The sequence below is a fragment of the Sceloporus undulatus genome, chromosome 7 (genome assembly GCF_019175285.1).
Source record: "Sceloporus undulatus isolate JIND9_A2432 ecotype Alabama chromosome 7, SceUnd_v1.1, whole genome shotgun sequence".
Taxonomy (NCBI): Eukaryota; Metazoa; Chordata; class Lepidosauria; order Squamata; family Phrynosomatidae; genus Sceloporus; species Sceloporus undulatus.
The window spans coordinates 22,391,889-22,416,057 of record NC_056528.1 but is presented as its reverse complement, the minus strand read 5'-3'; the positions used below and the strand labels follow the sequence as shown (position 1 = coordinate 22,416,057).

General features: G+C 44.8%; 3 protein-coding genes and 1 long non-coding RNA gene across 10 annotated transcripts in view; 2 read left to right on the top strand and 2 right to left on the bottom strand.

Moving 5' to 3' along the window:
* CFAP77 (cilia and flagella associated protein 77) overlaps positions 1–2,326 on the bottom strand; it is a 78,807-nt gene extending 76,481 nt beyond the window's left edge. Inside the window, exon 1 of one of the 2 annotated variants that reach the window (XM_042478572.1) lies at positions 1,781–2,326. In XM_042478572.1, coding sequence (XP_042334506.1) covers positions 1,781–1,966 — 186 coding nt within the window. In that variant the 5' untranslated portion in view covers positions 1,967–2,326. The remainder of the gene's footprint in view (positions 1–1,780) is intronic. The other variant, XM_042478571.1, reaches the window with a different exon arrangement.
* The window catches only part of LOC121936368, a 58,902-nt gene extending 47,646 nt beyond the window's left edge, over positions 1–11,256 (top strand). Inside the window, exon 5 of the long non-coding RNA XR_006104960.1 lies at positions 8,133–11,256. This is a non-coding gene — a long non-coding RNA (uncharacterized LOC121936368). The remainder of the gene's footprint in view (positions 1–8,132) is intronic.
* Positions 5,290–19,860, bottom strand: TTF1 (transcription termination factor 1). Of its 5 annotated transcripts, XR_006104959.1 has the most exons (12): positions 19,567–19,860; positions 17,683–18,662; positions 16,301–16,548; positions 14,538–14,723; positions 13,963–14,041; positions 13,025–13,155; positions 11,507–11,732; positions 10,809–10,898; positions 8,258–8,323; positions 7,775–7,860; positions 6,358–6,608; positions 5,290–5,897 (listed from the first exon to the last, which is right to left on the bottom strand). XR_006104959.1 is itself a non-coding variant. In XM_042478564.1 (11 exons), the coding sequence occupies exons 1-11, from the start codon at positions 19,708–19,710 to the stop codon at positions 6,415–6,417; spliced, it is 2,430 nt and encodes an 809-aa protein (XP_042334498.1). In that variant the 5' UTR covers positions 19,711–19,860; the 3' UTR covers positions 5,290–6,414. The 5 variants fall into 5 exon arrangements, 4 of the variants coding, with proteins under 4 accessions (XP_042334498.1, XP_042334499.1, XP_042334501.1 ...); XM_042478564.1 differs by having other exon boundaries at positions 5,290–6,608; XM_042478565.1 differs by having other exon boundaries at positions 5,290–6,608; positions 11,507–11,726.
* Positions 19,861–20,058: 198 nt separating this feature from the next.
* SETX (senataxin) overlaps positions 20,059–24,169 on the top strand; it is a 48,128-nt gene continuing 44,017 nt past the window's right edge. For both annotated transcript variants that reach the window (XM_042478560.1, XM_042478562.1), the window contains exon 1: positions 20,059–20,365. The gene's annotated coding sequence lies outside the window, so the exon portion shown is untranslated. The remainder of the gene's footprint in view (positions 20,366–24,169) is intronic.

Genomic DNA, 24,169 nt, shown 5'->3' with positions numbered 1-24,169 from the left:
ATTATTATTATTATTATTATTATTATTATTATTATTATTATTATTATTATTAAAACAAATAAAACAAAGCTATAACAAGTTTGGTAACAATTACAGGAAAATACATTGAAACAATACTTCCACAGACCCTCTTTTGCTTGGCCTTTGGCTCTCAAAATTAGGGCCTGTTACTGTTAGAGCTCCAACTGTTTAGTTCCTTTTATAGTTACATCCGTAGGGCCTCATTCACCAGTGGAGGAGGAATATCACAGGTTTCAAGCCCAAGGTGGATAGGAGCGGAGGGTGTTTTGCAACACTGCTCAAAGGCCTGTAGCACCCAATGCTATTTTTAAAATTAATGCAAGACTAACAGCAGCTAACTACTTTCTTGGGTCTTGGAAACAGAATTAAAATTCATTCGTTTTTAAAACATGAGTTTCCAAACTCTGCCCATGCTTCCTTGAGGTCAATGGAAGGAAAATTATGTCCTCCGCAAAACAATTATAGGATCGTGTGCTGCTCTCTAGTGTTTTACTAGAACATCTGCAGTCGGCATCTCAAAGGCTCAGATCTTCGTGTTAGTAGTTTACCGACCTCACCATCATCTGGTTAACTGGGCTTTATGGGTCAAAACTAGCACTTACAAGTGTGTTTGGAAACAGGCTGGCAGCTCATGGAGCTTGTGTGCTCCCTTGCTGCCCTCATACAGCCCTCCAGGTGGTACTGGACTGCAAGTCCCATCATTCTTAGCCAGCATAGCTAGTGCTGTGAGTTGCAGACTGACCATATCTGGTGGGTTGCTCGATACCACCCCTGGTTTAATTCAAGAGTGGGAATGTGTGGCCCTCTTGATGTTATTGGACTGCAGCTCCCATCATTAAATTGTGAAACTCATTGCCACAAGCTGTAGTAATGGCCAACGATGTGGACGGCTCTAAAAGAGAGATTGAGTAAATTCAATGCAGGAAAGGCTATCTGGCCAGTCAGGGAGGCTAAGCAAGGCCTCCTGTGCTGGAGCCCCTTGGACAGTTCCTGGCCCACTAGCACTGAGGCCAGCCCTCAACTACCCTCCTGCCTTTTGGTGCTGGGCCTTGGTCTGTGAGCCTCAGTTCTGAATCTCCCCAACTGCCACTCCAGCCTGGGCCATTGAAAGACTTCCCTGCCCTGCGGTGGGGAGGAACCATGTTATTTATCTTCCTCTTGGTCAATTACCAGTTAACTTAGTGACCTTGGTGAAATATTTCATTGATTTTATAACTGTTTACACACTGAACTATTCTTTTAGGAAAACATTTTGCAGGTTTTGCCATCATAAACTGCCCTGGGAGCATTTGCCGTGGAAAAGCAGTAAAGACATGTGTTACAGTTAGTATCCATGGGTCCCTTATCCACAGATTTAACCATCCAGGGCTTGAGAACATTTAAAAAATACATGAAGTTCTAAAACCAAACCTTGGTTTTGCCATTTTATACAAGGGACACCATTTAACTATGCCGTTGTACTTAACGGAACTTGAGCATCCATGTATTTGGGTATCTATAGGGGTGTGTGTGTGTGTCCTGGAACCAAACCCCAGTGGATACAAATGGGCCCACTGTCATACCGACAAAGCAAGATTGAAAGCAAGCAACCAGAGGGAAGCTTTTAAGTGGCCATCCCTACTTTGCCACAGCCCCCAAACCTGTCTCTCTGCTTCTGGGGAAATGTCATTTATCAGTGGGCTCAGCCATGGAAAATCTCTTTTTATAGGCCTCCCATTTCCCCTGCCAACCTGCTGCCGGTCCCTGCAGTGTTGCTCACCTTGGCAATGAGGTGGTTCTGGAGCATGCTCTCACGGGCCACCCCCAGCCGCTCATTCTCACAGCCCGGATAGAGCTCTGCCAGGGTCATGGGGCGGCGAGGCGGTGGGCAGATCTGGCTGACACTGCGCCGCCGAGGGAGGCGCACATTGACAGGGGACTTCTTGGGAGTGTTGGAGGCTGCCATGGCCAGGGCCCCAGTCTCCGGTGCCTCTTGTGCTTGAGGGCAGGGCCAGAGGGAGCACGGTCGGCCACCTTGCTCCTGGTCTGCTCCTGAGGGCTGTGCCACCAGGAGGTGGGCAAGGAGGGTGAGCAGGAAAGGGAGCCCCCCCTTGCCCCCCAAGCAGCAGGCCTTGGGGACACTCTCTGGGGGAAGGCCAAGAGAGGTCCTAAAAGCCTTGGGCGCTGTCTGGATGCATGGAGAGGCCCTTCTCTCTGGCAGCAAAGCCACCCCCAGGAGAATGAGTGGGGAGGCTGGTTCTCATGGTGACACAGAACACTAACAAACTTGACACAAAGCCGCCTCCAGCCGCAGCACCATAGCCAGCAACAGCCACCCTGGTTGCCAAGGACAACAGCAACAACAACACACCACACAGCCTCTCTTCCTTGTTTTGCTAGTGCCCTGGCCTGGGCGCCCTGTGCCAAAGAAAGCCTCCTCTCCAGTCCTACTGCTGGGTGGGCTGTTTTTGTATTTTGAATGGCTGCAATGATGCTGCTGCTGCAAAGACCCGAATGTGCCTCTGGAAATTTACTTGGGGTTTTGTTTGGATGAAATTCTTGTTTGGAAAACATTGGGCCCTTTCACATAACACAGTTGTAGAGAGCTCTTGTAGCACCTTTGAGACCACCTGAAATAAAGAAGTTGGCAGCATGAGCTTTTGTAGACTTCAATCTACTTCTTCAAATGCATATAACGGAAGTCTATGAAAGCTCATGCTGCCAACTTCTTTCTTTCAGTGAGTCTCAAAGGTGCTACAACATCTCGCTACATACTGATTATACACACTAATATGGCTATATCTTTGAACACTACACGGTATAGCACTATGCTCCCACCTGAACAGATAAACAGGCTCCATCCAGCAGCATCCTGGGATTTATCATTGGCGGCAGGGGGGGCATTAAGAATTCTCTGGCTAGGATCACTGTATACCCCTCCCTAGGCTACAAAACCCAGAATTCCACAGGCCCTTGCCCAGTGGTATCATAATGTTAGATGGCATGAAAGGCCCATTATTAATAGGAAAAGTATCCCTTCTTTACATAAAAATAAAGAATCCAACTAACATTATTTTTAACACCTTTGTTTACTATCCACAAGCCTGACAATGTCTGTTGAATGTCACTTTGGTGGTCTTTCTGGATTTCTATTGACCATTCTATAAAAGAGGGATAAACACTGGTTGCCAAGTATTCTTGCACCAGAAAGGTACTGTTCTTACAAAAATAGGGAAAACAACGGATTCTGAGGTCATGCTGGACACTGGCATGTATCCTTCAGTATCCACAGATTCCTTATCCACAGATTCAACCATGCATGGCTTGACAAGTTCCATAACCCAAAGCTTGATTTTGCCATTTTATACAAGGTACATTGACTCTGCCACTGTACTTAATGGGACTGTACTTAATGCCAGCCCAAATAGAAGCTCCTCACTCCTTCTTGGGCTGGTAAAGGGCTGCCTTTGGTGGCCCCGCTGCAGCCCCAGGGTGGCTTCTGGGTGCTCCAGTGGCGTGCAGCATGTAAACACCATGCCCCTGGAGTATCTTGAAGCCGCCCCGTGTAATCGCTGCTGCCCCAGGGCAACTTCCAGACATTTTGGTGTCGTGCGGTGTGTAAATATCAAGCTCCCAAGCTGCCTCTAATTGGCTTTACCGGGCCGTCTCTTTTAGCCCATAGTTTCCTGGGAAATTCTGTGGACCAGAAGTTGATGGCTCACAGACTAGCCCTGGTCCTTGGATCACCACTTTGCACCACGCCGGGCTAGACAGTCCAGGAGAAGCCCAGTTTCTTTAGTTCTTGTAGTGGCTCCTCATTATTCTCACCCTTGCAGTTAAGTCTGGTGGTGGGGTGGAGGAAAGGGAGAAGTGAAGAAGTATGTGCTGTTCCTCAAAGGATACTAGGAGCTGTAACATGCTGTTACCTGTGTCAAACCAGTCTTGGATCTTCTGAAACTAGTGGAACTATTTTCCTTGGGAGCCAGAATCTTTGTGAAGCTGAATGTGAACAGAATCAGCGAAACAAGAGTTGGAAGGGACCACAAGGGCTGACCAGTTCAGTCTCCTTCTGCCCTGTAGGAATACACAATTGCAGCACTCCTGAAATACAGCCATCCAACTTGTTTAAAGACCTCCAAAGATGGAGTCCACCAACCTCCAAACCAGTCTGAGATGCTTTCTTAGAGCCATAGAATCATAGAGATGGAAGAGACCTCAAGGGCCATCCAGTCCAACCTCCTGCCATGAAGGAATACACAATCAAAGCACCCCTGACAGATGGCCATCGAGTCTCTGTTTAAAAACCTCAGGAGGAGGAGACTCCACTCCAAGGCAGCAGATTTCAGTTGAAAGGCTCTTAGGGTCAGGAAGTTCTTCCTAATGTTTAGGTGGAATCGCTTTTCCTGTAGTTTCAATCCATTGCTCAGGTCCTGTTCTCTGAAGATGTAAGAAAACAGACTCGCCCCATCTTCAACATGGCATCCCTTCCAATATTTAAACAGGGCTATCATATCACATCTTAACCTTCTTTTCTCCAGGCTAAATATACCCAGCTCCCTAAGTTGCTTTGTTTCCAGACCTTTCACCATTTTGGTTACCCTTCTCTGCACATGCTCCAGCTTCTTAAAATCCTTTTTGAATTGTGGTGCCCAGCACTGGACACAATATTCCAGGTGAGGCATGGCCAAAGCAGAACAGAGTTGAACTATTACTCCCCTCAATCTAAAATCACATTGGCTTTTTAGCTGTCACATCGCACTGTTGACTCACATTCAATTTGTGGTCTGCTAGGACTCCTAGAGCTGTTTCACATGTCCTGTTTTCAAGTCAGGTATCTGTGCTTTCATTTTTTCTGCCTAAGTGTAGTACCTTACATTTCTCCCTGTTGAAATTCATTTTGTTACTTTTGGCCCAGCATTGTAATCTGTTATGGTCATTTTGAATTTTGATCCTGCCCTCTGGGATATCAGCTGCTCCTCCTAATTTGGCATCATCTGCAAATTTGATAAGCCCTCTATTCCTTCAACCAAAGAGCCCCGACGTTTGGAGTGATTACATATACATGCCCAATGTCACAATGCCCATCAGTATATGCTTTGTCAAGAGTGCCAAGAACTTACTGAACAAATTGTTATCTTCAAATGTAACAGTTATAAGTTTTAAGGAAGGAAGGAACAAGCACAAGTATCTGTGAGAAGGATTTAATCAAGCAAAGAGTTATTTTGTTTAAAAAAACTTTTAATTAAAAGTGTACAAAAATAACTTAATTTTTAAACATCTATTAAACATCTTTTAAAAAACAATTATCTCTATATATGTATGTATTCATATTTCTTAAACACCTGTAAACAAAACAACAGGAAGCTCATGAAGTTGAATCCAGATGTAGACCAAGATCCTGAGGTATAACTCTGCCAGGCTAGGCTGTGTGGCAGAGAGATAACAGGAGGAAAAACAAATGGCCATGAAGTAAGTAAGGCAAAGTCACCCTTCTTCTTGGGAGAAGGCTGGCCAGATCTGAATATTCCCAATGCCTTGTTCAACTAGTTCTGAAACAGAATGCCACATGTTGCAGACTGCAACTCTGAGCATTCCTCACCAAGGCCTGATGGGAGCTGAAGTCCAAAAACCCACCTTTGGTTTAAGTGAGAGCCTGAGCCCAGAGAAAAACGCCCAGCCCTGCCCAATCCAACAAGTGCTCTCCCCAAGGTGAAGGGGAATAGGCAATCTGCAGCTGGTCTACAAGTTCCATCTTCCAACTGTGTTCAGAGGTGATGGAGCACATGGAACGCAAGGGAACACCATTGCTCTGTGCCAAAGTGGGGAGGGAATATTTGGCCCATGGGCCATGCTCTGCTCCTGGTACCACATTTGTGGGCTGCAGTCGCTTCCATTTCCTTTAGAGGAAAAAAAAAGAACCCACCCCAAATTTTCCCCATTTTAGCATGTTTTTTATAATGTCCACCAATGGTTTATAGCACACAAAGCAGTGTCAAATTGCTCTTAACACACCCTTGGAGGCCTTGGGGAGCCTTGGGAGGCAAGCCCCCAACTTTTTACAATTTTATTGGGGCAAGGTTTTACAATTTTTATAGGGACAATCCCAAAAGTTCGACCCCTCCTGTGCTATACAGAGACAGCAAAGGAGTTGTATGTGAACTGGGGAGGGCTCTTTGCTGAGACATTTCCAATAACAGAAACCCAATAGCCTCTTCCATCCCACATCTCTTATGACAAAATATATGAAGTAGCAACAGCCACATATTAATTTATAAAAATATAAACACAGTTACTTCTTTTCACTAAAGAGTTTACTTTTGCCTCAGGGGCAATATTTTAAGCATATCACGAACTCACAGAGTTCTTCTGAATTGCATCATTCACCGGTGCCTTCTCTCAATGGTTCCTCCCCTTCTACTCCTCCTCCTCTTCTTCCTCCTCCTCCTCCTCTTCATCATCAATTAAGTCATCATCATCCTGAAAAATCTCATTGAACTTGAAGGCTCTTTTCCAGCTCATGTCGTCCGTTGCTACTTCTTTTGTCTCCTTTCCTGCCACTCTGGATCTTAACTTCGGCAGTATCTCTTTGTGGAGGTAGTCAATAGTTTCTGGAAAAGGAAACAGAGAATGAAATCTTGAGTAAGGCTGGGTGATTTATGCTTGTTTCCTTTTTTTGGGACGAGCTGTGAGACCAAGTGAATTTGGAAACAGGTCTACATGCTTCTGGCAAGTTTTAAGGAACATGAGCACAGCCACCCCAGCGATCCTGAAAGAGGTCAACCCAGTAAACTATTAATTTATTTCTGCCTTGAATTCCTATATTGGGAAAAAGGCAGTGTGTGTGTGTGTATGAATAAAATAGTCATGATAACCCCATTACCCTCACACCCACATAAATGCGCTCAGAAAGCCCAGGAAGCTTTTCTGAACTGGCTTCCTCAACCCAAGTGGAATGCAAAGAATGAGAAAAACAAAGAGAAAGAAAGAGGAGAGAGAGAGAGGGAAACAGAAAACAAAACAGGAAGAAAGTGTGTACTTTTCAGGACATCATAGGATACTGATAAGGAAAGGATATTTTTTCCCCAACTCTTCCACAGTGGAAATTCTTAGGCATGTTCGACTTTAAAAAAAAGAATAAGAAAAGGAAGGGAAGAAAAGAAAAGAAAGGAGAAAGAATGTAACTATACAAGGCTTATCAGCAACCAGAGTTGTCACTTTTGTTGCAAGTCTCTGAAGTCACTGAAGGGATCTTGGAGTCACAGTCTAAAAAAGTGATTTTTCTGATCTCTGAGTGTCTTGGATCTCCATGTAGGAGTTCCAAATCTGAGCCCAGAATCTCATGGGAAGGTGAGCTGCCTGGAAAAACATAACCAGGAACTTGGAAGGGACCCCACAAAAGTACAGTGGGGTCCTTGCAGTTGCAGGAGGACTACTAGCCTCGGGTATTTAATCTAGTCTAAGAATCTTGCTTACGCAATACAGCCAAGCAGACTCCTGGTAGGGTGAAAGACCTCATGCCTTGTACATTCTCCTCTCCTGGATTAAAGAAACCCTGGTCCAGATGCCCCTGGCCCTCTCTCCAGTGTTTCTCCCTCACTGTTTGGGAAAGGCCACTCTCTGTAGCAGCCCAGCTGCCCTTTCCAGTCTTTCAAAAGCCTGGACCAATAGTTTGGCTCAGTGGAAGAGAGCTTTCTATGTACCTAAGCAGCGTAAACAGCAAACAGCAACCTTAAACAGGTGCAAGTGTGTATGTGTGTATGAGATAAACACTCACCAGGGAAGGTCTTTGTGGTCCAATAAGGGACGTACATACTCTTGATTTTGTAAAATCTGTTTCTCACATAGTCTGGAGGGACATTCCTGATGTAGAGAAAAGAAAATCAGTAGGGGCAGGGGGGGAGAGAGTTGCTAACAGTTTTCACTGAAGATAATGGGGAAATGGTGTGGTTTCAAGATTCTGGCAAAGTACAGCATCAACAACAAAGGCAAGGTGACCCCAGCACAGGAGTGTGGAAGTCACAGTCCTTCTACGTGTATTTAATTTCTAATGGATTATTTACATTTTTATGACATTTTCCCACAAATAAGATGATGGTAGCATATGCAGCTTCCTGCTTATTTTTTCTTAACAGATTTGACAGGGTATGCAGTTCAGCTGAAGCAAGCCTGTGAAGTGGACACATGGCACCTCCAGCCACAGAAGCTGACAAAATAGGATAGTAGGTGTCAGTCCCACAACCTGATTGCTGTTTTTTACCCTATGATGCGAGAGAGGTCCTCCCAGTCGATGTCATCTGTATCCTCAACATCTAGTTCATACAGCCTGAAATAGAGAAACACCTCTGTTCATTCATTTATGCACACACATAAAATTCAGACAACCACTGGAAAGAATGATTGATTCTCGGCTTTCCAGCCCCATCCATTTGCTGCTTTATCTTGGGTTTCAGATGAAAAGCCCTTGTGTATTTATCCACCATACAGCAGCAGTGTAACTGATGTTCTCCCCAAGTTGAGCAATCTGCCTTTCTTATAGTTTGAAAAGGCCAGACTATTTTGCCCACCAGTGCACAGTCTTTCTGATTCCCCAAAGAAATCTGTCTAGATATAGCGAACCCATTATTTAGAGAACTCTGCAGCATGTACCTCCAGATTATTTCTTTTTAAAAACACCTTTCTGTGTGCTTGAAGCCTTCAATATCAACATCAAATGGGTAGCGCACTTTCCTAACCACTGCATAAGTTTGCAGTTGACAGAGTTAGAAGCAAAAGGAAATTTGACAGAGTTATAGGGCAGACCCAGTGCTATGGGGCTGGCACAATGATGGGCATGCCTAGGGGAAGCACAGTGGCTCCAACCTCAACAGATCCATACCTTTGCATAGAAGTTGTGGCATATTGAACTCAGGGATATTCCAGATTTTGTAAAGCTGAGTTCTTTTCATCCATGAATTATACAAAGAAAGATAGAATAGAATTCACCCCACCCCCATTATCACCTTTTGCATGTAAGCTTCTTTTCAAGAATAGATTGAAATGTGATACATATGCCTTTAAGGTTTGTAAAAACCTGTCACCACCAGAGATCTCAATGTGGTGCTGTGCTGGGTTGGGGGGAGGGATCTGGGTAAAGGACTGTCTCTATGGAAGGCAGAGGAGACCTCAGTACTGAGCAGAACAATAAAACTTGTCTTGGAAAGACAGATTTAGACACACAAGGGAGTCCAGGTATTTGTCTATCTTTAGATCTACGAGATGCTTGTTACATATCACTTATCTTCCATTTGGGTGATGGAAGAGAAAAGCCCTAGGGGTGGACGATTCAGTTCATATCATGCCCATTAAAAGATAGGTCAAGCCTGAGGATGATATTAGTTCAGTTAATTCAGGAGTCATACATAGAATCATAGAACCTTAGAGTTGGAAGGAAGTGCCAAGGGCAATCTGGTTCAACTCCCTGACATGCAGGAATACACTACTATAGCACTCCCAAGAAATGGCCATTCAGCTTCTGTTCAAAAACCTCCAAAGAAGAGTCTCCCTGTCCCCCAAGTCCACTTCTGAACAGCTCTGGCAGTCATGAAAATGTTTAGGTGGATCACTTTTTTTTTTGTAATGTGAATCCATTAGTTCATGTCCTAATCATTGGAACACGACTAAATAAACTCACTTAATCTTCTACATGACATCCCTTTAGATGTTTACAGAGGGCTATCACATCAACTTTCAATGAGACTTGAGATTATTACTGATTATAAGCTGAACATGAGTCAGCAGTGTGATGCTGCAGCAAAGAAGGCAAATACTATTTTAGCCTGCATAAACAGAACCATAGTTTCCAAGTGAAGGGAAGCAACAATCCCACTATATTCTCTGTTGGTCAGGCCTCATTTAGCCTATTGTGTTCAGTTTTGGGCAGCCAATTTTAAAAAGGGTATAGAAAAGATGGATTAACTTTAGGGAAGAGCTGAGAAGATAAGAGGTATGGAGAAAAAACATATGAGGGAAGGTTGAAAGACCTGGGCATGTTCTCTTTGGTGAAGAGAAGACTGAGGGGCGACATGATTGCCCTCTTTAAATACATCAAGGGCTGTCACAGGGAGGAGAGGGCAGGTCTGTTCTCTGCAGCCCCAAAGGGTCAATGGTTTGAAATTACAGGAGGGTGGATTTCACTTGAATTTGAGAAGGAACATCTTGACACTAAGCCTGGTTTAGCAATGTAATCAATGACCTAGATAGGTGGTGTGGGTCTCTTTCTCTGGATGTCTTTAAGAAAAGTTTGCAATGTTACCTGCTAGAGGTGATCTAGTTTGTTCCTCCACTGTGTGTGGAGTTAGACTCTATGTCCCATGGAGCCCATTCTAGAGTTGGAAGGGGCTCTCTCTAGGCCCTTGAGTCTATGGTTCTTTTCTCCAAGCTAAGCATATACAGCTCCTCAAATCCATCTTGATAAATCTTTGTTTCTGGACCACTGATCATCTTGGTCACCCTCCTATGGACACATTGCAGCTTGTCAATATCCTTTTTGAATGGTGGTGTCCAGAATTGGATGAGGTTACATTGCACTCTTGACTCATGTTTAGCCTGTGGTGTATTAAGATTACAGATCCTTTCCATATGTACTGCTCTCAAGCCAGGTACCACCCAGCGTATATTTGTGGACTTCATTTTTCCTGCTCATTAACACAGGACTACAGATCCAAAAGGTTTCAGAGTAAAACAGAAATGCTCCTTTGTGCTAGCTACTCACAGCATGTTCTAGAAGTTTAATAAGGAAGAGGAAAAAAGGTTATAGCCCTGACTCATACCTTTCAATGACATCGATTTTGAACTTCAGGTTTTCAAGGCCACGATTCCTCGTCTTCCCTCGGGACATCTTCTTGGTCACAATGGACATCCTTTAAAAACAGAAAGGGAAGGGGAGAATTTGGCTTTTGGTTTAACTGTTCATTAACTTCCTTACATTACTGTGATATGCTAGGCTGGTTTGTGTTGAGTAAGTTATTCACAGGGGAACACAAAGCTGTCTTGTCCCAGGTGCAGTGAATATGATGTGGGATTGAACAGGAGGGAAGAGACAGAATGGAGTCAGTGTAACTGATTAGTAAAGAGACAGAAGAAAATACAAGGAACCGGGTAATCAGGAGGGTTGAGTAACTGGAAAGAAGGAAGGACAGGGAACAAGTGGCTGAGAGCAAAATAGTGGAAGTATTATGTATGCATATGTGTGTGAGAGAGAGAGCAGGACAGGAGGATACTGGCAATTTTACTGTTTTGTTCCCTTTTAGGAACTGGCATTAAGCTTTGTTATGAACTTGCAACTGCTACTGAAAAATGAAAATACATATTAAGCAGTGCTTCTCAGGGTATCTGATGCAGGAGACCAGCAGGATTTCCCCCCAGTGTGCCAGGGGCAATTCACTCACAGCAAGCAAACAATGGACAAAAGGCAGCAAGTCAGACATAAGAAACATAAAAGTGCAGCCTGAGCCACTGTTAGCCTTACCACTTCTTTTTACACTGTTTCCAGCCTCTGGTTTTCACTTTGGCTTCAACCCGAAACCATGGGATGTCCTTGTAGAGGTTTTCACGGAGCAACATTGCTTGATCCATATTCTTTGGCTTCCGGGTGGAGTCCAGGCCTTCAACTTTAGCCTTCAGGATCTCCTTCAGCGTGTCAAGCAATTTCTTGGTCTCTTCTCTACTCCAAGCACCGGAATTAAATTCTGACCATGTAAGAAGAAAAAAAAAAAAAGGCATGACTGGCACTTGATATTTTGAGGTACTGTTGAGAGGATGCCTAGCTGGCCATGGGAGGAAACAGAATGGAAGACTAGGACCTTCTATTTTTATCCCTACCACAATGGCGTTTGGAGGAGCCCTTAAAGAATTGCTGCCATAGAGGCTTCCAGTTAAACCAACCTAGAAAAAATTAGTCTCCCCCCCCCATGAAGTTTATTATATTTTTTTCATGGAATAATTCAAAGCAACCAGTTCTCACTGCATAAGGGAACTTGCAGTCTAAAAGTTCACATCCAAAGAAATGAATGTAGCATGCAAAGTGAGGGATCAGCCCAGCTATTCCAGTGATTTTAGGCCCACACCCTGCTTCAAGCCTTCCAGAGGCCATCTAGATGGCTGCTGTTAGAACCAAATGCTGGCCTAGGCACACTTTCAGTCTGTTTCTGACCGATTCTTAATGAAGTTCATCTACCTATGGGTAAGACAGGCATGCTGCAAAATGCAAACACTACAACAAAGAAATACAAGGCCTGGTGGCCCAAACGAAACAACACCAGAAGTGCTGTGATGAAGACAAAGGATCTTCAGGTTGGTAAACATTTTGATTTCATCATATTTCCTAAAATCTGCCCTGAACGCTAATCTTTGATCAAAATTATTTGTTGTTAATTACTGCATGTTTGTGAAGTCGAAGGCTTTCATGGTCAGCGTCCACAGATTTTTGTGGGTTTTTTGGGCTAAGTGGCCATTATTCTAGCAGGAAGAAACTCTTCTAGAACATGGCCACATAGCCCGAAAAACCCACAAAAAACTACTGCATGTTACTTGCATTAACAGTTGTTATGAAGGAATAAAGAGTTGAAACAAGAACATATTCAATACTGAGTAGCAGTGAATACAACGAATAATACTAAATAAATTACAGGAACATTGCCTGACCTGTGAGATGTTTCTTTTTGGTGATGAGGGTAGAGACCAATTTGACAAATGGGAAAGGGTGATGACCACTTAATGAAATAGAGAGATGCACTGAGGATCTCACATACTACATTAATATGTACAGGTATGTATAACTTGTATCATATCCTAGGAAATGTTGGTGGGGAGATCCCTCAAAGTCTATTCCTGCCTGCTGGAATGATGAGGAGAGTACAATCCACATCAGGATGTCTCTGGCCTCATCACTGGAGAAGAACTATGTTGCCCCAGAATGGCATAGGGCACAAGACATCTTTGTTCTGAGGAGGAATCTGAAGAAGCTAAATGCAAGAGTGTAACATACTGGAATTCACATCATAATACTTCAGCTGGAGTGAGTGGCTGCTTCGACCCATCAGCTCTGACATCTTCTTCCAGTTGTTGCCATATAGGGTTTGATACTTTCTGAGCTTTTTCTTTTCTTTCTTAGAATACCTAGAAAGAAATTACTATGGTCATGAAACTCATTGTAGCACGTGTTTTTCCCCTTTAATTAAAAAAGAGAAAGAATGTTTGGCTTCTAGTTGTCAGGGTCTTCTGTTTCACCAGCAGATAGGCAGACACAGATGAACAAGCAAAAGGAAAAGAACCTTCAGCCTTCCACAAAGAGGCAGGGCTGGAGGCACCATGCCTGTTTCACACGGATAATACACTGAGCTCAGTGGAAAAAGGGGAGGATATAAATTAACAGACAAGGGAGGCTACCATGTTGTTCAGACTGCTGCGAGTATGGAATAAATGCTTGTATCTATAGTTAGGAGTAAGGAGGAATTCCTTTCTCATAGCTGCATTGATCATCTCTATGGTAATTTGGTCAATGTGACTGTGAAGAGGTCACTTCCTATCGCCTCCCACTCTACTAAAGGTTAGAATTTTACAACTCATTTTCCTCTTTCCACTGTCATCCAAGATGGATGTAGCCACAATGTTGTTCCTCTGAGGATATTTTTCTTTCTTATCTTTATGATGTGGGTCAGCTCAAGTGATCCTTGTATCAAGTATAGTTTTTCTCTACTGATTACTTATTTTTCTAGAACCTTGGTGACAATAAAGTCTTATTTTTACCTTACTTATGTATCCTGTTTATTTACCAGAAGCTCAAATATATACTGTTGGGGCACAAACAACTGCTGCTGCAGTTAATATATGAATATCAAATTTTACCCACTACCAAATTTCCTATATATCCCCCAACAGAGAGCACAGGCCACAAACCCGCCTTGCAAGTGTTGTTCCTCTTACTTTCCATTATAATTCTGAGGGTCAAACATTTTCCTCGCTCGGTAATAGACAAGTCTCCAGGGCCGTGGAATGCCTTGAGCTGTGGGAGACAGAAACAACCCATGTGTTAAATCTGTATCTGGTATCGACACAATTTTATCCAAGTCATCTAGAAAAATTAAAAATACATTTATTGAATAAACAGCTTGGCAGAAAACAAGATGGCACACTACAAATGTATGGTAAACTCAGTTTCATTTAAAATACTGTGTATTTTTAAATGGTATCTGCCAGATCTCAAGCTAAGAATAGGCAGCAATGAGATAGCCAAAGCTGTGAATGTAGTATCTGAAATGTATTTTAACAAACTATATTCCTTACTACAAAAAAATCCACTGCAATGCAGCAACTCAATGATGAAAGGTACCTAGATTATGAAAAGTCTATGTTTATATAAAATGCCCCTCCTTGGTCTCATCCAGTTTAGCACTAGTCTTACATTCTTAAAAGCAGAAAAGGATTTACATTTTTTCATGATTATAACAAAATGGAAAGTCCTTTGGTCATGAAGATCAAAGTAACCTATTAAGACTCACCAATCTTTAAGCCAAACAAATGTTCACGTTTCAGTTTCTTGAGGTCGGCTTGCTCTTCAGGAAATCTGTCCGTAAACAAGAGTTTTTCTGCACTGTCTATTCCACTCTCTTCCAAGAAGGCCTTTACATTTTTCCTCAGCAAATTATTTTCTTTCTTGGAGAACTTGCCAAATTTCACTGAGATCCCTAAGGTGGGAACAAGAAAATTAAAATGGAATAGCAGGGCAAAGAGAAAGTGCCTCCTTCCACCCTACTAATGGCACATTCCTATCTATGTCTGCTTGGGAATGAAATGCACAGGTATAGGATGGGTGACACCTGGCTGAACATGTGAAAGGGATCTGGGAGTCCAAGTAGACCACAAGTTGAATATGAGTTAACAGTGTGATGTAGCAGCTAAAAAGGCCAATGCAATTTTAGGCTGCATCAATAGAACTATAGTGCCTAGATCAAGGGAAGTAACAGTGCCACTATATTCTTCTCTAGTCAGGCCCCACCTGGAATGTTGCATCCAGTTCTGGGCACCACAATTCAAATAGGATGTTGAGAAACCGGAGTGTGTCCACAGGAGGGCGACTAAAATGGTGAAGGGTCTGGAAACCATGCCCTATGAGGAATGACTTAGGGAGCTGGGGATGTTTAGCCTGGAGAAGAGAAGGTTAAGAGGTGATATGATAGCCCTGTTTAAATACTTAAAGGGATGCCATATTGAGGAGGGAGCAGGCTTGTTTTCTGCTGCTCCAGAGACTAGGACCTGGAGCAATGGATGCAAACTGCAGGAAAAGAGATTCCACCTCAACATTAGGAAGAACTTCCTGACAGTAAGGGCTGTTCAGCAGTGGAACACACTCCTTCCTCGGAGTGCAGTGGAGTCTCATTCCTTGGAGGTCTTCAAACAGAGGTTGGATGGCCATCTGTCGGGGATGCTTTCATTAGGATTTCCTGCATGATTGGGGTTGGACTGGATGGTCCTTGTGGTCTCTTCCAACTCTATCATTCTATGATCGTAGTGTAAGGAACTACTGCATAGCATGGCAACAACAGACTGACTCAGCATAAGTTGACTTTCTATATTTCTGGGCCAACACCAGCCCTTTTGAGAAGTCAGATCCACTTTGTTTTTCCTCTCCTTATTCCACCAGGCTGACTAAACTCATAATACAAAGAAATTGTGCCTCATTTTGCTGGCTTCCCCTGCTTTTCTACCTTCCCCATGCTCTCTTCCTTTTGGGCAGTGTCTTTTTTCCAGTTTATAAGCTTGAGAGCATGTACTATCTTATTTTATTGATATGCTAACTGCCTTGAATGCTTCCTCAGATGCAGAACATATTCAGCTGGTGGGTTGAAGGATCTTTGCTAAATGCTGCAAATAAAAAACGTTAAGGGAAGAACTCTTGTAGCTCAATGGTTTGCAAGAGTTCCCATGCCTGATCCCTGCCATTCCAGGTCAGGCTAAAGAGAGGAAAAGTCTGACTCAAATCTTGGAAAATCACTGCCAGTCAGAAGAAGCAATCCTTGGTTAAACAGACCACAGATCTGATTTAGTATCTCCTGCTTCCTATTGCTCAGGAAGCTGAACTGCAGTTCATAACCACTTTGGTTAAGGCAAGAAAGCAGGTTATAACTATAGTGGCATAACACTTTGGTGACCAGATGATCAAAGTCTTTTCCCTCTTCCTGGAAAACACATAAACTCCTTTCCTTCTTTAGAGGAATTCACCTCCATCTGCACTACACCTGTCCATTAAGGATCATATACTCACCTTGTTTCTTAAAATTTTTAAATCTGACCAGGTCTCTTAAGGCCAGTTGCTTGATTAGGGAATCTGAGAGTTTCCTCACATGTGGGATGAACTCCTCCAGCTGCCGGGTGACGGACTCCAAATCTTGCATTTGGAAGCCTGGGGAGTCTAGAAACTCATTGTCCAAAGTAACAAGTTCAGAATTTGGACTCTTGGGAGAAGATGATCCTTTCTCATCTGTATGCACACTTGAAGTGGATTTTTGCAGTCTGTTGAGACATCAGAACACATGCAGATGAGAAAGAACATTTATTTACTTTCCATACAAAAACTATTTTCTGTTCTGTTTCCAGGAACAATTCAAAATGCTTGTTGTGATCTGCACAGCTCTATGCTGCTGAGACCCAGGTTAATGGAAGGACTGTATTCTCCTACATGAACCTGCCCTGTATTTTGAGATCTCCTTCTCTCTTGACACCACCCTCGCAGGCACATATAGTGGGAACACAGAAGAGGGCCCTCTTGGTGGCTGCTCATAGGCTCTTCTAAGAGAAACCAGATTGGCACCTCCATGTCTTCCCACAGGCAAGCAAAGACTTTTGGTTGAGCAGGCCTTTGGGAAGTAGCTGCTCATGGATTTTAATAGTGTGTTATATTGTTTTATTTGTTGCTGTTCGTCCTTACTTCTATTGCTTTTTGATCAATTCATAATTTAATTATATTTTAACTTCTGTTTAATGTGAACTTTTATCTGTATCTGTTTTAAGCTTCTGTAAGCCACTATGACTCCCAGGGCTGGGGGGAAAAGGGAAACTTAGGCCCTATACAGGCAGGCCAAAATAAAGCTGCTTCGAGTCACTTTGGAGGTATGGTGTTTCAATGATGCATTAGGACTGGAGCGTGGCTTTGGTGCAGCTTCTGGACTCTTAGGACGCATGTATCATTTAAACAGCATACCTCCAAAGTGACTCGAAGCAGCTTTATTTTGGCCTGTCTGTATCAGGCCACAGATAAACAAGTAACAAAAAACTATTTACATCTTTTAGTTGCTTTAACTGCAAGTGCAAAGAATTGTGAATACTACAATAAATGAATGTAGTATCAAGCTCAGCTACATTTGCCCTCCAAGCTGAACAACCTAGAGTTCTTCCTCGATATAAAGCCTGCTTCAAAGCTCCACTCTCTCATAAGGAAAATGGAGTGGGATAGTATCTGAGCCCCCCAAAACACACTCCATCTCTGTGGGAATGAGGCAGACATGTGTTTAAACACATATAACTGCAGCTGGAGCATCTAATTTGGCCTAGTGAAAGCATCTGAATGGTTTCAAACACCTGTAATACAGAAAGTATTAGAACAGTATTTTTCCCTGCTAGCAAGTCATTCTGGGATCGAGAACTTACATATGGTCTTGTTCCGACTTGTCATGTTTTCCATCCACCTCCTCAGCGTCTTTCACTGAGCAACCATCTTCGGTAGCATCTGAATTACCAGCGAGGCAAGATACACTGGGATATTTTCTACGCTTGCATGGCTTCTTTTGAGCAGAGTGGCTGCTCAGTTTAGCCGAAGGGCCTGGAACTGACACCTTTTGCCTTGTCTTAGTCTGCAAAAAACCTGCACCTTGAGTTTTTGAGGGTGTCTGAGAAGGGGATACAAAAAGATACTCCTGTGTGTTCTCTGAATCACTGGCAAAGTCAGTCCCAGCAACAGAGGCTTCGCTGGCTTCAACCTGCTCTCCTGACAATACCTTTGCTAACTTCTTCTTCTTTTTCTTGGGAGTGATTGCACAACTGATATCCACCGCTTCCAACTGACCTGCTTCAAGCAGATTGCTGGCTTCTTCTGGAGTCTCGGGGACATAAAAGTCGTTGTCCGTATCTTGCTCACTGGACCTGTGCTTTCTCTTTTTCTTCTTTTTCACTGCAACTCTTTCAACCTCATCGTCCGGGTTGCTCTCTGGTACGACCCAAGACTTTTCCATTTCGGAGTCAGGAGTCTCCCTTGTGTCTTTTTTCCTCCTTTTGGGTTTCTGCTGTTCAGTCTGACAGTAATTTGTATCCTGACCCTCAACATACTCAGAGAAAACAGAGGATGAGTCAGGAGAGAAAGACGGATGAAAAAAAGGATTCACTGACTGTTCGTTCGCCTCCCCATTAAGCTCCTCTGACTTGTTGTTCTTCTTTCTCTTCTTCTTCTTTGGTGAACCCAAGAGCTGAAAGCTACCTGCGCATAAATCATCTCCTGTGGATTTCTGCTTCTGCTCATTCGTCTTCCCATTGAGCTTTTCTGACTTGTTTTTCTTCTTCTTTTTCTTCTTCGGTGAACCCAAGAGTTGAAAGCTACATGCGTCCGGATCATCATCCACGATGTCTGCCATTTCCTTTAATTAAAAAAAAATGAACAAGAGGATAAAACCTACAATATTAAAAAGCTTTACTTGTAACAGAGAGTCTAGAATATTTTATAACCCACCACTGGAATTCATAGAATCCTAGAGTTGGGAGAGACCCCAAGAAGGGCCCTGATCCAGTCCAACCCCATTCTGCCATGCAGGAACTCTCAATCAAAGTACCCTTCACATATAGCCCTCCAGTCTGTTTAAAGACCTCCAAGGAGAGAGATTCCACTAGACTCTGAGGAAGAAGTGTGTTCCACTGTTGAATAGCCCTTACTCTCAGGAGGTTCCTCCTAATGTAGAGCTGGAATCTCTTTCCCTGAAGCTTGCATCCATTGCTCCACTGTGTCTTGTTCTCTGGAGCAGCAGAAAACAAGCTTGCTCCCTCCTCAAAATGATATCCCTTCAAGTATTTAATCAGGGCTATCATATCCCCTCTTAACCTTCTCTTCTCCAGACTAAACATCCCCAGCTCCCTAAGTCTTTTTTCACATGACATGGTTTCCAGACCCTTCACCATTTTGGTCTCCCTCCTTTGGACACACGCCTCCAGTTTCTCCACATCTTTTCTGAATTGTGGAGCCCAGAACTGGACACAATATTCCAGGTGGGACCTGAGCAAAGCAGAATAGAGTGGCACTATTGCTTCCCTTGATCTAGACACTAGACTTCTATTGATGCAGCCTAGGATCGCATTGGCCTTTTCAGCTGCCGCATCACACTGTTAGCTCATGTTCCACTTGTGGTCTACCTGGACTCCTAGATCCCTTCCACATGTAGATTCCTAGAGAGATATGGATGCAGCCGCAGCCTTTTGCCTCGCGCTCCGTTCGCTGCCCTGAATTCTAATCCCGCGGCCCCTTCTTCCCCTCGCTGCTCCTTCTCTTACCAGCTTCCTCTCCCACGCGGACTGCTGCCTACACGTTGCGTCACCTCCTTTTATTGCCCAGTGGGAGCATAGAGGCGTGAGGCCTAGAGCGTCCCGCGGCAGGGCTACTTCCGGCGTGTGGAGTGAAGGGGCGGGGCTGCGCATGCGCGTCAGGAAGGGTTACGGTGCGTGGGCGGCCGAGGCCACTCCTCCTCCTCCTCCCAGAGACTCTGGGAGAAGGGACGATGGTGAGGGGAGTTGCAGTCCAACGGCGGCCTCGTCTCTGAGGTAGTCCGCAGCGCCCGTTCACACGTCCCTGCTGGTCCGGGGGACGAGGCGGGTTTAACATATCGGGCCTCCCCATCTCCTTCTCTCTCAGAGACACAAAGGCCAGCGTCCAGCGGAGTCTCCGGGGCTGAACTCGGCCTTGCCGGGCTGTGGGACTCCAACTCCCAGAACCCCACACTATTGGCGTTTATGGCAGAGGCTTCTGGGAGCTGAAGTAAATAAACGCGACAACAACCGGAAGCGGAGGAATAGAGTTTGGAAATCCGTTGGCTAGAGCGTCGTCTAGGGAGCTGGGGGCGCATGCGCAAGTGGTGCGCTCTCTCTCTCGCCTTCCTCTATGGTCGCCCCCTTTTTTGTGGGCGGAACCGGAAGTGCGGCGGTCGCGAGGGAGGGACGGAGCGGGTCTGGCCGGGCGCTGCTGCGAGGGAAGGCGCCTGAGGCAGAGGCGGAGGAAGGCCGGGCCCGGCGCGGGAGCCCATGGCAGCGGAGGCGGAGCCTTGGCCGCGGAGGTTGCCGCCCGGAGGAGAAGGAGGTGAGCCGAGCCGGAAGGAAGGAAGGAAGGGGCCGCTTCTCCTCGCCTCACGAAGCGTCGCCGCGGGAGGCCTGGGAGGCTCGCCTCCCTCCCTCCCTTGGCTTCGTCGGGAAGAAGCGGAGCCGCGGTGCTAGGAAACCCTGGGAGCCGTGCTTCATCCTGGCGGCACCGGAGCTCTCTAGCGGAGGAGCACGAAACTTGGGCTTCCCAGGCTTCCCTAGCATCGTGCCAAGGCTGTTCAAGCGGCTCCGAAGAGCATTGTTTCCGCGGCGCGTTTTGGACCCAGATCCCTTTCGCAGGGAGCCTGCTTCAGCCATGTATCTCTGCATAATGCCCTTTCTGTAGCTGAGCAGTTCATTATTAGTCTCTCCTGCCTTGCAGCTTCTTCTTCTTGTTGTTGTGAAGCAGTCAATTGCTTATAGTCGAAATGACTTGTCTATGATTGCTATTTGGAGCCACGCAAGACCCAAAACAATAACAACTACAATAATAGGCTCTTCCATCAGCGGTGATCCGCAGCATAGACTCTAATGCCTCATGGTCTATGAATATCTATCTATTCAGTGCTGTCTATCTATTCAGCAACTGAATATTGTGAAACTAGGAGGGGAATGGTGATATGAAAGCCCTGTTTAAATATTTGAAGGGATGTCACATTGAGGAGGGAGCAAGCTTGTTTTCTGCTGCTCCAGAGAACAGGACCTGGATGCAAGCTCCAGGGAAAGAGATTCCAGCTCAACATTAGGAGGAACCTCCTGACAGTCGGGGCTGTTTGACAGTGGGACACACTCCTTCCTCGGAGTGTAGTGGAGTCTCCTTCCTTGGAGGTCTTTAAGCAGAGGCTGGATGGCCATCTGTCAGGGATGCTTCGATGGAGAGGTTCTTCATAGCAGAATGGGGTTGGGCTGCATGTCCCTTGTAATCTCTTCCAACTCTATGATTCTAGGAAAGTTGCAATAAATCTCTTTTCTCCTCTGAGAGGTCCCTGATTTCTGCTTCAGTTGTTCAGTGCGCTGGAGTCCTCCCTGCCTCATGGAGACCCTGCGGGTGAGGCCTCTTCAAGGCCCCCTGCCCTTCGCTGGTCTGCTCCTGCCGACTGAGGTCCAAAACACACTGCAGAAATAACCCAGTTTGAGACCACTTTAACTGCCCTGATTTAGTGCTAGGAAATCCTGGATGCTGTCGTTTCATGAGATATTTAGGCTTCTCTCTCAAGGGAGCTCAGGTGCCACAATAAGCGACAGTTCCTGGGATTCCCTAGCACTGAGCCAGGGCAGTTAAAGCGGTCTCAAACCAGATTATTTTTGCAGTGTGTTTTGGACCCTGCTGAATGAGAAAAGGTCTTCACTTGCCTGGGAAAGGGTAGCAAGGAAGTTGCCAGTCTAACCTCATTAGAAAGGGAGTCCAGTCCTTCAGGTACCCTGGACCTGAGATGTATGGGACATCATAGGTGAAAACCAGCACTTTGAATTGGATGCAAATGGATGGTGAGCTTTTGCAAAAGGGAGTTGTGTCCTCCCTGTAGCCAGCCCCAGTTCATCTGGCTGCAGCTCTTTGACCAGCTCTTCAAAGGAGTTGTAGCATGTAGACTATGCTATACTAAACCCAACAAGATGCAACAAAGGCATATGTCACCATGGACAGATCAGATGTCTCTAAGAGCAGGTGCAGCTGGTGCAGAAGCCTGGCTGTGCAAATACTGATCATGCTGCAACCTAAGCTTCCATGCTCAGGATTAAATACAGGAATACACTCAAGGCATGAACTTACATTTTCAGGGCGGTGTAAATTCAATTTCCCCACCAAGATGGGGGAAATATGTGTTGATGGGAAATGAAATAGCCTCAGAACCTTTGAAAGGGTAGGCTGAAACTGTTATCATTACTTCTGTGTGTTTGTGTCCTTTTTTTCAGTAGGGTCCGCACTACAGGTAGCTGGGAATTGCATAGTATATGGAATTTGCAGTCTAGCATATTAGAGGGCACCATGCTGGAAAAGGCTTCATTGCATCGTTCAGTCTTTCAACTAACCTGGTGCCTTCCATATACGCTGGGTAGATATGAGTTGTAGTACAACACATCTGGACAGAAACAGTTTTAGAAATGGTAGGGTGGAATGGTGCCAGTAAACAAGTACAGGAAATGCATTGGGCATTTTTTTCCTCTGTCCTCTACAGTGGGCCCTTGGTATCCGCTGGAGTTTGGTTCCAGAACCCGTTGTGGATACCAAAATCCGTGGATGCTCAAGTCCTGTTAAATCAAATGGCATTGTAAAATGGTGTAGTACACAAAAGCTTATGCTAAACATTTCTTTTTCACAGTCAGTTGGAAAGGCTCTGCCAAACTCCTTGAGATCTTTTTATCCTCCAACAGGCTAGCATGGCTATCTCACTGAATACTTAGCCACTTCTAGGTGTTGCTTTTTAAAAAGGATGTAGTAAAGATGGCCCGGAGTGTATAAAGCCCATCATGGGATGGAAGGGATTAGTTAAACTCAGCCTATAAAAGCAAGTCAACTTGGTTGCAAGTCAGATGATCTGAAGTGTGGTTTACAGAAAAGAGGACAAGATTTTTTGCTGTGCTACACCATATGTCAGTGGGGAAAAAATGAATGGAAAAGAAAAATGCAGGACAAAACCAATTCTGGTATCATTTTCTTGGCTAAAATAGTCAGCTTGTCATGGAATAGCATCTAAATGTAATGGAAGGGATGGTTCCAGTGCCCCCCCTCCTTATGTCAGTAGTGGCCCCAGGAGATTGGGAGAGGGATGCTTTGGGCTGGTCCTTATCAAAGCTCCGATGGACAGCAGGAGCAGAAGGGAATGGGGCCCCTAGTTGCATCAGAGTACTTTGGGCCAAAAGGAAGTAAGCAGGCTCACTGGCATTTCCTGGGGCTGGGTTGTTTTCATGCCTCTCTTCCAGGAGGAGGGGAAATGGGCAGCCCCCCCTCCCATGGGAGACCTGACCCTAGATCAGATCAAAGGCCTCTTTAGCCCACCTTGGCCAGCCAGCCTGTCTCCGGGAGACAAGGGCACAGAAGCTGACTGCTTCTGTTTCACTTTTCATTGATCCTTCCTGTGATTCTTCTAATACCTTAAAAGAGTAGTAAATTTATCCTCCATGGACTTGGTCAGATGTAGCCAATTTGTGAGATACTGTCCTCTATGAAGTCCACTTTCCTTGTGCATTTCCTTCTCCAACATCACTTCCTTCTGCTCCTCTTTTTTAGCCTTGAAACTTCCCTTCTTATCTTTGTTTATACGTACAGGATAATTGGCCTCTCCCAAGTCTCTTGTCTACATTCAAGCGTGGGAGTCGCTCACTGTTTGGTCCTAAAGGTGCTTGCCATGACTTGCTGTGTAGTGTGAGATCTTGAATCTCCCTTCTGCTTTTCGAAAGGGCAACAGTGTCAGTCTGTCCCAGAATAACACTGCAGAGTCCTGTAGCATCTCTTGAGACATTTCAGCATGGGCTTTCATCGCTTGTAGTTTGCTTCTTCAGATTCATTTTTCCCCCAGAAGAAGGCTGCTTTCAGTCAGGTTCTTTCTCAAAATCTGCTAGCAATTGATGCAGTGTAAAGTGAACTTCATCATTGCCATAAGCAAAGAAACTGTTCTAGAGTGAAAACTTTGCTTTCCTGAGTTCCCCGCCAGCAGTGCAGACGGTGAAGATTCTTGGACTGTTACAAGAGTCTTGGTTTGAGAGATGAACCAGTATCTTTTGTGTTGTTCATGGACAATATCACACTACATGGTTATAGTGCTACTGTTTCACTTTGCCACTACCCTCTTTTGAGGCCAAGAGA